The following is a 13,354-nucleotide window of genomic DNA, read 5'->3' on the forward strand; positions in this document are numbered from 1 at the left end:
GCTTATGTGGGGAAATATTTCAGAAGCTGCTTTTGGTTTTCTTCAGAATACAGTCTATCTTCACGTACTTTGAGATCTACCTATGGATTTGCACCTCATCTGGTGTCTGTGGTGGGGGACCCAAAGACAACCCTCAGGTTCAGTGATTACTATAGAAGGATTCCGAGAACCAGGAAAAACAGCTATACTCATAGTTACGGTTTATTACATCCCCATATCCCCAGCAGGCTTAGTCTCCCCAGTTTGGTACAGACTAAAATCAGTAAAGGCAAACGGCACATGTGGATTTCAGGAGAGACAAGGCACAAGCTTCCAGTTGTCCTTATCCACTGAGGTCGTACAGACAATACTTAATTCTGCCAGCATTGATGAGTGACAACACAGATTGAAGTATTGCCGTCCAGAGAGGTTCACTCAAGTCTTGATGTGTTGAGATTTTGTTGGAGGTCAGCCATATAAGCGTGGAGTAGCAGTGTGAATGACCTAAGCTGCTCAGTCTCCAGCCCCTCCACAGGTCCCAAGACCCCCACCTAAATCACCTTGTCAGCAAAAACTATCTTCTGTGGCCCAAGGCCTTAGGTAAACTAAGATACTCTTACCAGGCAGGGTATTACTAGGGCTTAGAGTTTCTCTCCCAGGAGCTGGTTGATGGTTAGGACTTTAGAGGGTGTGGGTTTTGAACACCAACTCTCTACACTATCACTGATAAGTTATAAAACCATAGGAACTACCTATAGCCTGAACTGATTAGGTATCCTAGGGATTCCTTAGGATTAAGTCATTAGCTCCTTGGACTGGAAGAAACCCTCCATGCCCATGCTATACTTGGTTCTTTGTGTCTTTACTGTCCTATTTGGTGCAGATAGATCCTCTCAGTGTTGTGTGATACCCCTGCAGCTATTTTTTTTTTTTTTTTTTATGATAGGCACACAGTGAGAGAGAGAGAGAGAGGCAGAGACACAGGCAGAGGGAGAAGCAGGCTCCATGCACCAGGAGCCCGACGTGGGATTCAATCCCGGGTCTCCAGGATCGCGCCCTGGGCCAAAGGCAGGCGCCAAACCGCTGCGCCCCCCAGGGATCCCCCCCTGCAGCTATTTTACAGTGAATGTTTATCCACCCCTTTCTTTTTTTTTTTTTTTTTTTTAAGATTTTATTTATTTATTCACGAGAGACACAGAGAGAGGGGCAGAGTCAGAGGCAGAGGGAGAAGCAGGCTCCATGCAGGGAGCCCGATGTGGGACTTGAACCTGGGACTCCAGGATCATGACCTGAGCCAAAGGCAGATGCTCAACCGCTGAGCCACTCAGGGGTCCCCACCCCTTTCTTTATCCCAGGAAAAAAATAGGAGGTAGAAAATGCTTGGGTATGCCTGGGCTTTGTTTGCTGAAGCTACAAGTAAAATCTAGAATTCCTAATCTTAAATGTATTAACACATATTGCTTATGTGGACAGGGTTATTGGTTCCCACTATACTCTGAATTCTCCTTTATTTCCTATAGGCAATGTCTAGAGTATGGAGAGATGGTCAGAAAAATCCTGTACATATTTACAGACTTCTAACCACAGGTAATAACCCTTCAGTGTGAAAAAAAAAAAGTCTCTTTGAATAATCAAAAGATTTTTTTTTTTGTTAATTTGGGCTTTGATATCAGGAGTATTGTTATTTTGTTAACTTGTATGCTAATAAACATGTTTTACCCTGCAAAAATAATGAACTTAAAGATGTGAAGGAAATCAATTCAATGTTTTTTCTTTAGGTACAATAGAAGAAAAGATTTATCAAAGACAGATCAGTAAGCAAGATCTTTCTGGGGCAGTTGTTGACCTCACCAGGACATCTGAACATATCCAGTTTTCAGTAGAAGAGCTAAAAAATTTGTTCACATTACATGAAAGTTCACATTGTGTTACTCATGACCTGCTTGACTGTGAATGTACAGGAGACCAAGATGGTACAGGTTAGTTAAATCTAAATCGTGTTAAAATGGTAAAGTTATTTTGTCTCTCTGTCCCTCTTTAGCTACTGAAAACATTGAATACAGAGTAACTAAAATATTTACCATTCACATATGTTAGTTTTCTTTTTCCCTCACGTCATAGGGCACCTGCCAGATGGATGTTTGAGAAGATATTAGTTAGAACCTTACTAGTTTTCTCAGTTTAGCTTCTTCTGAATTAGTTGTGAACAATTTAACTTGTTTAGGAAAATCTTTTAAAACCGGTATAATGGCTTTGGAATTACAGAAGTGTTTTTAATCCTTATTTCTATTTCATAAAAAACATACACTTGACAGAATAATGCTGCTGTGTGTTTATTTTTTGTACAACCCATTCACAGTGGGGTCATACTTTGCGAGGCGTTAGCATGGACCACCGTACTCCTCAGTACTTGACAAACTCCTAGTGCTGCTCCAGTGAGGCTGAGAACGCCAGTCCTCCAGAGCTGACAGTGTTCAGATAGGAACAGGATTGGGGGTAGGACCTGAGGAAGCAGTGACCAGTACTTGGAAGTCACTTGGTCAAGCGTGTTGAAAGGTTTAAGAAGGTAGACCGGACAAGACTGACATGGAGGACTTCACCTATAATATAAGTCAACATTTGATTCTCTCTTGTATGCGTTTTCTATTTTAATAACTACTGCTCTTATTTTATCTTCATTTTTCCTTGTATTTACCCTAAACTTCTTTTTTTTAATTTTTCAACCCGAATGCTTAACTTGATGATTTTTCAGCCTTCTTTTCTGCAATGGGTATTAAAGGCTGTACATTTTCCTCTAAGTTGAATCTCATAACTTTGTATGTGGTTCCTTTTTCTTAAGATTTTATTTATTTATTTAAGATAGAGAGGGGGAAGAGAGAGCACGAGCAGGGGAGGGGCGAGGAGGGGCAGAGAGAGAGAGAGAGAAGCAGGCTCCTTGCTGAGCAGGGAGCCCAATGCTGGGATCATGACGTGAGCCTAAGGCAGACGCTTCATTGAGCCACCCAGGCGCCCCAAATGTTTGAATTTTTCTATCTGATAGTAAAAAAATATATTAGTCTAGTTTTAATTTGTTTTCCTCTTATTATGAATGAAGTTGAGCATTTTTTTCTTGTATTTAAGAGCCTTCCTTTATATGAATCATCTGTTCATATCATTTGCCCATTTTTCTATTAATAATGTGATTTGTTAGCTATATCTGTTATTGAAAGAAATATGTTAAAATCTTAAAATATGACAGTGACAGTGGATTTATCAAAGTTACTTGTTAATCAACATTTGCTTTGTATATTTTGTATCTTTGTGAATTTTTTTATTATGGCTTATTTTATTAATAGGTATGATTTCTTTATCCTAATATCTTTTGCTTTCATTTATCTTAAGTTTATATATTATGCTGGCTTTCTTTATGGTATTTGGTGTATCTTCCTTGTTTTAAGTCTGTCTGTGTCCTTATGTTTTAGTTAATTCTGTTGTTAACAGCATAAAGATGGATTTCCTTTTTTCCAGTCTTATGTTTTAACTAGAACAGTTAGTTTTTTATAGTTAATATAATTAATGACGTCTTTTGATTCACTTCTATTGTCTTTTCATGTCTGTTTTTTCCAACAAAGGCCTACTAGTGGTTCACTCTTGATCTTTGATTTTTCAGAGTATTTGCTTTTTCTCTCTCTCTCAAATGCTCTTTGGTAGGTGTACAATTCTAGTCAATAGGTCTTTTGTTTTGTAAGTACTTTGGAGATATTATTCTACTGTCTCCAAATTCTTAAAGTAATGTTGTCATCTCTTAAGACCTCAATGGTTTTGCACATTGACAAGATTTAGGTATTAAGGAAAGACAGTTATTTAAAGTGTGATAAAGTTTAAAAAGAAATCTTTATCTTTTAGAAATGCAAAGTGAGATATTTACAGTTGAAATGATATATGCCACATATTTATTTCATTATAATAAGGAAGTAGAGTAAGCGGAGTCTAAGTAAAACAAGATTGGCTATTAGTTGACAGGTATTGAAGGTGGGGTACATGGTAAACTGTAGGTTCTCCATTTCTATCTTGCCACCTTTTATATATATTTGAAATTTTCTATAAGGAAAATGTTTAAAAAAATCTCTTTGAAGAACTTCCATTGCTCTTAAGGATAGAGACTAAAATCTTTACAGTGTTTAGTTAGGGTTGGGTTAAGTGCTGTAACAGGAAACTCAAAAAGCATAGAGGCCTACCTACAATAGAAGTATATTTCTCATGTAGCAGGGCACATAATCGTAACAGAGTGGACAGCCTTGTATGACGTGGTTTGATGGTCTAGGCTTCTCCCACTTTGGGTTATACCATCCCCTTGGGCCTTAGAGTTCCCTGCTGGGATCCCGGCAGCTGCCAGCCAGCAGGTGAGAATGGAGAAAAGGTAGAAAACAATGTGGTGTGGGGGATTTTTCTAGGCCTGACCTAGAAGTGACATAGAGCATATATCTATTCACATTCCATATAGGTCACACTCAGTGGTTGCATCTAACTGTAAGGAAGACTGGGGAATGTGACTAAGTGCCCTGGAGAAAAGAGATACGGATTTAGTGAATAACTACCAGCCTCTGCCATTCATGATTTAATCAGTATTTTGCATTATCCAGGCCTTGAATGCATGCTTCACCCTGCATTACTGAACTTCTTGCATCATTCTTCATCTTCGCTCTCTAGGCTCTAGTTGCATTGGGCTCCTGTCAGTTCCTTGACTGTGCCAGACTTCCTTCACTTTCATAGCCTTTGTGTAGGTCCTTCTTCTGGAATGCTTTAACTCTTTTCCCCACCTGGTTCTTGCCTTCTCATCCTTCAGATCTTAACAAAAACAAGTCAGCTTTCTTGTTATATGTGCTCAGAGTTCTCTGTATCGTAATTCCGTACCCTTACTACTGTTTGTAATACAACTCCACAGTCCCTCATCTTCAATTTTGAAATCTAGAAAGCTTGAAAGACCAAAATTTATTTATTTTTTCTTCATGAATTTGCAACAAACTGATTTAGTGGCAAAAACCTTACCTAAATTGATGTGAATTTATCAGGAGTCATTAATCCATTTCATAAGACTATTCATATGACTTACTGCAGAATATTAATGAATTTGATTATGGAGTGCTGTCCCAGAGTGTTCCAATTATATTCTGAATTTAGAAGCGTATCTGGCCCCAAAGGTTTTAGACAAGGGGTTGTGGGATTGTAATACATCTGTTTAGATGGTTATTTGCTTAATTTATCTCTCACTAGACCAACAAGGTCCTTGAGTCAGAGACCAAAATGCAATAAATTATATAAACTCATTATGTAATAAAATAAAAAGTACTGTTTATGGTAGGGTATTGGTTAGCCTAAGGATTTTCTCATTGTTTTACTTATTTCAGGTGATTCATTGGAAAAATTCCCTGTCTCTAGAAATTGTCAACTTGGTGCACATCAACAGAAGTCTAACTCTCTGAAACCTCTCTCCATGTCACAGCTGAAGCAATGGAAACATTTTTCTGGAGATCATTTAAATCTTACAGATCCTTTTCTCGAAAGAATAAGAGAAAATGTCTCATTCTTTTTTCAGAATATAACCAACCAAAGTACTGCTATTATATAAGGAAAGATTACATCATGACATTCCCTCGTCCCCCTTTTATAAAAGGTAACATAGTAATTAAATGTAATTTTTGAAAACTAATAGAATTATGTAAATTATATTTTCTTCCAAAATGAATCCTAATTTTGATACACAGTCAAAACTTGTTTACTTTTTTGTATGTATTCTTCAGTATTGAAACATTAAAGACATACTTCTATCATCATACAGTTGTTTACTAGTATTCCATAATGAATGCACTTTTATTAAATACCCATTAAGGAATTTTCATAAGGAATATAAAAAGGTAAATACCTAGTCCCTGTGTTTGGGAGATCTAATCTGAGTAGGAATATTAGACATAGATGTGTGAGATCAGTTTCAACTGCAGCTCAAGGGAGAAAGACTAGGACTGCAGAGGCTAAAGATGCTGCGTCTGATAGTTGCTGCAGGGCGGTTTGAGGGAGAATGGTCAGCGGGTTGGGGCAGGAGATGAAGGACGATGGGACACTTCAGAACACTGGTTCCTAACCTGAGACCTCAGACTCCTGGGGTACTGACAAGCGGTCTATAAAGCTCTGTCGACCAAACATTGTTTGCCCTTCGAATAAGGAAAGTTTCGGTTACCATCATGTCAAGGGTTGTCTGTAGTAATTTTTGACATTAAAAAGAATCTTTTAATTTACAAAACAAACTTTAGAAGGCTGAAGTCTACAAAGTGAAGGGAGTTAGTCTCCAACTGGAGCTTCTGTAATCAGCTTCTGCTTCCATTTGGGAAAATTTCTTTTAGACTGACTATTGCCTTGAGGTCTTAAATAAAGACTGACTTATAAATCAGCAAATCTGAGGTTTTCAGATTTCTAGTGCCGTACCTGCGCAGTTGTACATCTAGGATCCATGACCAGGTAGTCTGGGACCAAATTTGTCATTGAGGAAGTACTCAACTACTAGTAAGCAAAAATGGTGTTTCTTGGCCCTTTGTATAGGCCTCACCTATGAGGCAATATCTATGATATTATGGAATTTTTTTTTAAGATTTTATTTATTCATGAGAGACAGACAGAGACAGAGAGAGAGAGAGAGAGGGGCAGAGACACAGAGGAGAAGCAGGCTCCCTGCAGGGAGCCCGATGTGGGATTTGATCCCGGGTCTCCAGGATCATGCCCTGGGCCAAAGGCAAGCACCAAACCACTGAGCCACCCAGGGAATCTCCTGATACTATGAAATTATTCTCAGGTGTAAAGATCCTTTAAAGAAATACAATGATAGGGACTAATAACTTTATTGTTTTTCTTAAATTGTGTTGGATGCTAGAGCATGCTGTCCGGATTTCCACATTATTCATTTCCCTAGCCATCTGCTACCACTCCTAGCCAAATCCCTGCCTAAGTATAGCCCTTAGCTGAAAAGAGCTCCCTCACCCAGGGTTACGCTCGCTCCCCAGAGCAGCTATCATCCAGTGCTTTGTTGATGCAGGATGGAAAGGCCCAGCTTCACAGCTCTTCAGCTGAGGCCTTTGTTGCAGCTTCATTGCAGTTCAGCTGCTCTCTCTGTTCACTTGTGCTTCCCTCACTCCCTTATAGACGTTGCTCTGAAGAGCACTTCCCACAGCTTCCCTGCAAGAAGATGTGCCTCTGCATGTTTTCCAGGGAAGCTGACTTAAGACACTATCCATGGAGTATCACTGAAAAAAAAAGCATTCTAATAATTGTAATTGATGGCATTCAATTGTAAATACTTGCGGGCAGAGTAATCATTTACCTAGATGAGCTGATAACATGAAAGTTTAAGAAAGTAGTATAAGTTTTGCTTTATACTGCATTTAGAAAATAAGACGTGGCAGAAAGAATTAGCACTTGTACATTTATGGTGTTGTGCAGTCATCCCCGCTATCCATTGCCAGAAGGGAGTTCTCGTCTTAATGTTTTCCTTTCCTCTTCCTTCCAATCACTGTCAACCCAAAGCCATTGGCCCCCCTCCCCCAGCACTCAGGGCCTCCATCCCAATGACTTCTTAATTGATAAAATGTAATGAATATTTTCGTCTTTATATTGTTTTTTTTTTTCACATTAGATACTGGCAAACACTTCTTGAAACGCTTGCCTTCCTTAATTTTGATTTAATGGATTGTATTCATTTGTCATTCCACAGATATTTTATATTTTTAAAAGATTTTATTTATTTATTTGCTAGGGAGAGAGCAGGAGAGCACAAACCAGAAGAGCGGCAGAGAGAGAGGGAGAAGCAGGCTCTCCACTAAGCAGGGAGCCTGACACGGGGCTTGATCCCAGGACCCTGGAATCATGACCTGAACAGACGGCAGACACTTAACTGATTGAGCCACCCTGGCACCCAGCCCCGCCCCACCGCGTTCCCCCCCCCCCCATATTTATTGAGTAGCTAGCACATCTCAGGCTTTGTCCTAGGGGTTGTACATATAATAATAAGTAAAACAGGCAGTCTCTGCGCTAGTGCTTTCATCCTAGCACACAGAGAACAATACACATGTAATATAGCACACGATGAAAAGTGCTGTGAAGAAAAATAAGTAGAATAAGGGAGAGATATTAAACAAAGTGGGTCTGTGGATTGCTATTTAAATGGGGTCAATTTATGCAGATACCTGAAAAAAGTGAGGGATCGAGAACCATGACATTCACTTGGAAAAATGTTCCAGACAGAAGGAACCTCAACTGCAAAGGCCTTGAGATGAAAGGAGCATATGGCAGTTTGAGAAGCAGTGAGAGGCTCTTGTGGAGAGATTTAGAAGCCTAGGAAGAAACGAGATCAAAGAGGTGATGCTAGTGGGGCAATTCCAATGTCAGAGGGCACCGAAGATGGCCTTGAGAGCTTTAGCTTTTATTCTGAGGGAGATGGAAAACCACTGGGATTTGAGCTGATGAAAGACATGGTCTGAATTGCTTGTGGTAGAACATGGGGTGGGAGCAAGGAGATGACTTAGAAGATCATTGTGGATAATCAAGAGGTGATGGTGATTTAGACCAGGTGGTAGCAGTGAAGTGTGAAGGGACAGTTGGGTTTTTGGTATTTTTGAAGGCAGAGCCTTCAGGATTTCTGAATGGATGGAATCTAAGGTATAAGAAAAAAGAAAAATGAAGAACGACTCCCAAGATTCTTGGCCTGAGCCAAAGGAGGAACTGAGATGGGAAGACTGAGAAAAGAGGTTGTAGGGGGAAGATCTGAGGTTCCGTTTTGATTATGTCAAGTTTGATAGGCCAGCGGAGATGTCACGTAAGCAGTTTCATGAATGAATTGAGTTCAGAAGCATTGGTCAGAGCTAGGGACAAATGTATGGTTTTGTCAGTAGATAGATGGTATTTAGTAAAGTTGTGAGACCGGATTATGTTACTTAGGTAGTAAATGTAGGCAGAGAAGAAATAAAGCAACTAAATATTGTAGGAATAAATATAATTTTGGCTGGAAAAATTGATTTAAATGCTTTATTAGGTGCTTATTGCTGTGTTCTAAATGCGAAGAGCTTTGCATCCATTACAACCTATGACATAGGATTAGTATGATCTCGGATGAACTGAGTTTTCTCGTCTGTTCAGTGCTTTGTCCAAGGGTAGTTGTGAGACTTCAGTGAAATAATGTACGGTGAGTGAGGTAGAGAAATGTTATCTTTTTTTTAAAGATTTTATTAATGTGTGACAGAGAGAGAGGGGGAGACAGCATGAGTGTGAGAGCATGAGTGGGGGAAGGACAGAGGGAGAAGCAGGGAGCCATATGTGGGGCTCGATCCCAGGACCCTGGGGTCATGACCTGAGCCGAAGGCAGCCGCTTAATCGACGGACCCACCCATGCACCCCAAGAAATACCTTGGCTGCTTATTTCGAAATTCCTTTTAGGTTTTATTTGGAAAAACACCTTATTAAAAGTTGGGTGGGAGAGAGTGAGCCTTGGGTATTGGTTGCTGTCAAAGTGCAAGGCAGGGATTTTGACAGGCCAGAGGTTGTGGGGGGCTCAAACTCATTTAATTTAGGTGTTCAAGGGTACCCCGATAACATCTGGGTTGCGGATGTAAAGCACCTTTTCTGTGGCAGATGCTTAATTCAGAAGAATCGCCTTCTTTCCCCCTTCTCTGTGCCCCCGCCCGTAGCCCTGGGATCGAGTCCTAACCTATGGTCTGTAACTGTTTACCTGGCTCCTTTTCCACCAGGGCTGAATTCTTTGAAGACAGGGATTTTTTTTCCCTCATTGTAGGATCACATTACCTTGTATGGTCTCTGGCACAAAACAGCTACTTTTAAATAGGAGAATGAATGAATGAATGAATGAATGAATGAATGAGCTATTTCACTTCCTTTTCTTCCTTAGCTGCCGTGATCAGGTTCCTTGCTCTCAGATCTCTGTTTCAAGGTATTTATTAAAGCTGAGCATGGGGATCCCTGGGTGGCGCAGCGGTTTGGCGCCTGCCTTTGGCCCAGGGCGCGATCCTGGAGACCCGGGATCGAATCCCATGTCGGGCTCCCGGTGCATGGAGCCTGCTTTTCCCTCTGCCTATGTCTCTGCTCACCCCTCTCTCTCTCTCTCTCTGTGACTATCATAAATTAAAAAAAAAAAAAAAAAAGATTTAAAAGCTGAGCATGGAGCTGTGCTGGACTCTGAAGAAAGCAGAGCCAGCAGGTTTTTCTTGCCTTCTGGCAGCTACAGACTTCTGCTTAGGCTCCCATGATTTAAAAAAAAAATTTTTTTTTCAAAATTTTATTCATTTATTTATTGGCCTCCACGATTTCCAACTGCTGCATGGGCTGACAGGCTGCCAGTGCCAGGGGTATGGTGTGAGTCACATTTTAAAATAATTTCTGATCGCACAATACACCTTTGACACATCTTCCCGCGAGCATGTTCTTGCTCCAAATGACAATAGGCACACGTTTTAATCACACCCTCATGAGGACCGAAAATCACCAACCATGGATGAAAACACGCCCAGCTCTGATCAGGATTCAGCCTCCCGACGGCCTGTTTGTACCTTTAAACAGGGTGCGCGGTAACCCGGCGAGTCAGAAAGCCGCTGTCGCTGTCTGAGTGGTGCAGACCGGCCAACGACACACGACACAGGCCTGGGCAGCGCTGGCGGGATCACGTTCTGCGACTTGTAGCAACTCGTGCGTGCAGTCAGCAGATGGCACTGTTTCTCTGAGTTGGTCCCGAATTAAGCTATCGGGTCTAGAGGGCTTGTAGACGCGGCTATTTTTGTTGTTGAAGGAAGGACTCAACAAAGGGATGTGATTTTCTGCTTACCTTGTACTACACAGGTTTTTTATTTTTTATTTTATTTTATTTTTTGGTGTAGACTTGTTTCCTGTAGCATTCCTCTGTCGCTGGCTTGTTGCTCCAAACCATGACAAACTTCCATCCTTGAGGTCCTTTGTTGTCCACAGATCAATACCAATTCAGAATATAGGTTTCGTGGTAAAACAAAACAAAACCAAAAAACCGTGAAAGAAGAATCCTTATTGACGTAGACAGAGTGGTTTGCTGGAGTTGGTCACACTTCAGCCCACTTTCCCGTCCATCTCATTGGCTGGAGCTAGTCGCATGCCAGGGTGGAGCTACTCCTGACACAGGTACCCGTCAAATCAATCCCTCCTTCTCCCGGGGGCTGTGGTGAATGAGGGCACAAGGGGAGGCCGGGGGTTACGTCAGTTGGGCTCTCTTCACTGGAGCACGTGCCCCGAGTCCTGGGCAGTCTGCACGGTCTTAGCGAACATCAAGAGATGAAGAGCCATCCACTAGGTAACCGGGGCGGGTGGGAAACGTGGTATCTCACAAACTGGAAAAGTGGCTTAGAAGGACTGTGTAAAAAAAAAGAAAAATCTGATGTACCTATAAGCGAAGATTTTCTTTAAGGCATCGTTGAATTTGTTTTCAAGTTTTGGACAGAACGTGATTATTTATGTGATTGCGACGTAATCTGTCCTAACGAGAGCTGCAGTGATAGCACTGGGAGCCCGTGGCTCTACAGCACTTGGAGATGTTAACACGGTAATGAATGTTTTCTGCTGTTAGCAGGAACCACACGATGGGGTGTCGCATTAACCTCTACCTTCTGAATCCTGTTCATATTTTAAAATTCAATCACTGGCCGAGCAGACGCTGCCGGCTTTATTATATGAAGCCAGTTGCTGTCATCTCTCTCGCTTCGCTCATTGAGACCCTCTACCATATGGGGAAACCCTTAAGGAGAAGCTCGTGTTTTCTTCATAAAGCCTCATTAAACGTGGTCAGGAGGGAGGTGTGGGCTTCCTTCCCTCCAGGCCTGGCTTTGGAGATCAGTCTAACTCGGGGGCTAGCGAACAAGGTAGCACTAAGGCTGCTGTGGTGCCACGTTTTTCTTTCTGGCCCTCATGCTCTCTTCCACTCGGAGGCAAAGGTGGCAGGTGGCAGGTGGAGCCAGCTCTCGGGGACACCAGGGCCTGCAGGCGGTGAGGAGGGCCCGGGCCCCGGCGTCCCAGCTGCACTGAGGGACTTGGCTCATGCCACGGAGCAGCCCCCGAGTGCTCAGTCTCGTAATTGATGAGCAGCCCATGGAGATGAGCTAAGGGAAAGGAAGGCGGAGCAGCCAGATGGAGGAAAGCGAGGGGAGGTGGTGGGTGGGGCGGGTGTGATGCCAAAGCTCCTGCTCAGATTCCAGCCTTTGGGCTGGTTTATGCGGGCAGGTTGCGGGCCCCCTGAGCCTCTGACTCGATCCTGTGGTGTCTGTGGAAGTCCCTGTGACGACACCCAGGGTGATGGCGGCCTGGTAGGTAGTCCCGGGGCATCCGTTTTTAATCATTTGGTAATTTAGCTCTTATCACCACGGGAAAGCAAGTACTAGCATCTCCCTCTAAACCTCTCCTAACAGTGGCCCATAGTCGGCCGGGCCCTGGCCCCGCTACCTCGATGACCTCATCTCCCCTCAGCAGCTGCGCTCCGTTCCGTGGCCGCCTCGCTGCTCCTTGAATGCTAAGCGGGCTTCTGTCCCGGTGCCCGCCGTCTGGCCTGTAGCTTGGCAGCACCTGGCGGGGAACTTGAAGGAAGGGGTGGCCCAGGGCGCCTGACGTTTTCTACGGAGACAAGGAGAAATGTGAGACAGGAAAAGGCCCTGTAATGAATTCCCAGACTCTGCAGTGAAGGCGGGACACTGGAAAAACGGCTCTTGTGGTCAGTTACACAGACTGTCCTATTATTACTGGAGACAAGACTCACAGGTGTAGTTATAGTCTTAAAGGGCAATTAAGAGAGCACCGTACGGGGCAGCCCGGGGGGCGCAGCGGTTTAGCGCCGCCTGCAGCCCAGGGCATGATCCTGGAGACCCGGGATCGAGTCCCACGTCGGGCTCCCTGCATGGAGCCTGCTTCTCCCTCTGCCTGTGTCTCTGCCCCTCTCTCTCTCTCTGTCTCTCATGAATAAATAAATAAGATCTTAAAAAAAAAGCACTATATGATTGAGAAGGTTGACTAGATGCCAAAGAGCATCACTATCCATCCTCCCCCGTACACGAGGACCCCCTACTAACTGTGGAGAAGAGAGCCTTAAAAAGCATACTGAGCAGTCAGGATGCTGAGATGGGATTGAGATCAACAGCCAGAATTTTCTACCACTTGCTGAGGATCCATAGCCCTTTATAAAACTCTCTGGTGTAGTGAAGTTAGTTTGAGAAGCAAACCCTGTAGATCCCCTCCTTAGTCCTAGACCTCACCTCCGGCATGTAGTTTCCATGCACTAAGCTAATCTCTAAAGTGTGAAAAAGCCTGTGGAGATCCATGGTTTGAAAGTATT

The 13,354-nt window shown here is 42.8% G+C and overlaps 1 protein-coding gene across 6 annotated transcripts in view; it reads left to right on the top strand.

Moving 5' to 3' along the window:
• Window positions 1-13,354, top strand: part of RAD54B (RAD54 homolog B) — a 100,898-nt gene that overhangs the window by 82,745 nt on the left and 4,799 nt on the right. For 5 of the 6 annotated variants that reach the window (XM_077876232.1, XM_077876233.1, XM_077876237.1 and 2 more), the window contains 3 exons: window positions 1,500-1,566; window positions 1,758-1,958; window positions 5,367-5,792. In XM_077876232.1, the coding sequence (XP_077732358.1) occupies window positions 1,500-1,566; window positions 1,758-1,958; window positions 5,367-5,587 (489 nt within the window). In that variant the 3' untranslated portion in view covers window positions 5,588-5,792. Of the gene's footprint in view, window positions 1-1,499; window positions 1,567-1,757; window positions 1,959-5,366; window positions 5,793-13,354 lie in introns of those variants that run through there. The other variant, XM_077876235.1, reaches the window with a different exon arrangement.

The sequence above is a fragment of the Canis aureus genome, chromosome 28 (assembly GCF_053574225.1).
Source record: "Canis aureus isolate CA01 chromosome 28, VMU_Caureus_v.1.0, whole genome shotgun sequence".
In the NCBI taxonomy this organism is placed as follows: domain Eukaryota; kingdom Metazoa; phylum Chordata; class Mammalia; order Carnivora; family Canidae; genus Canis; species Canis aureus.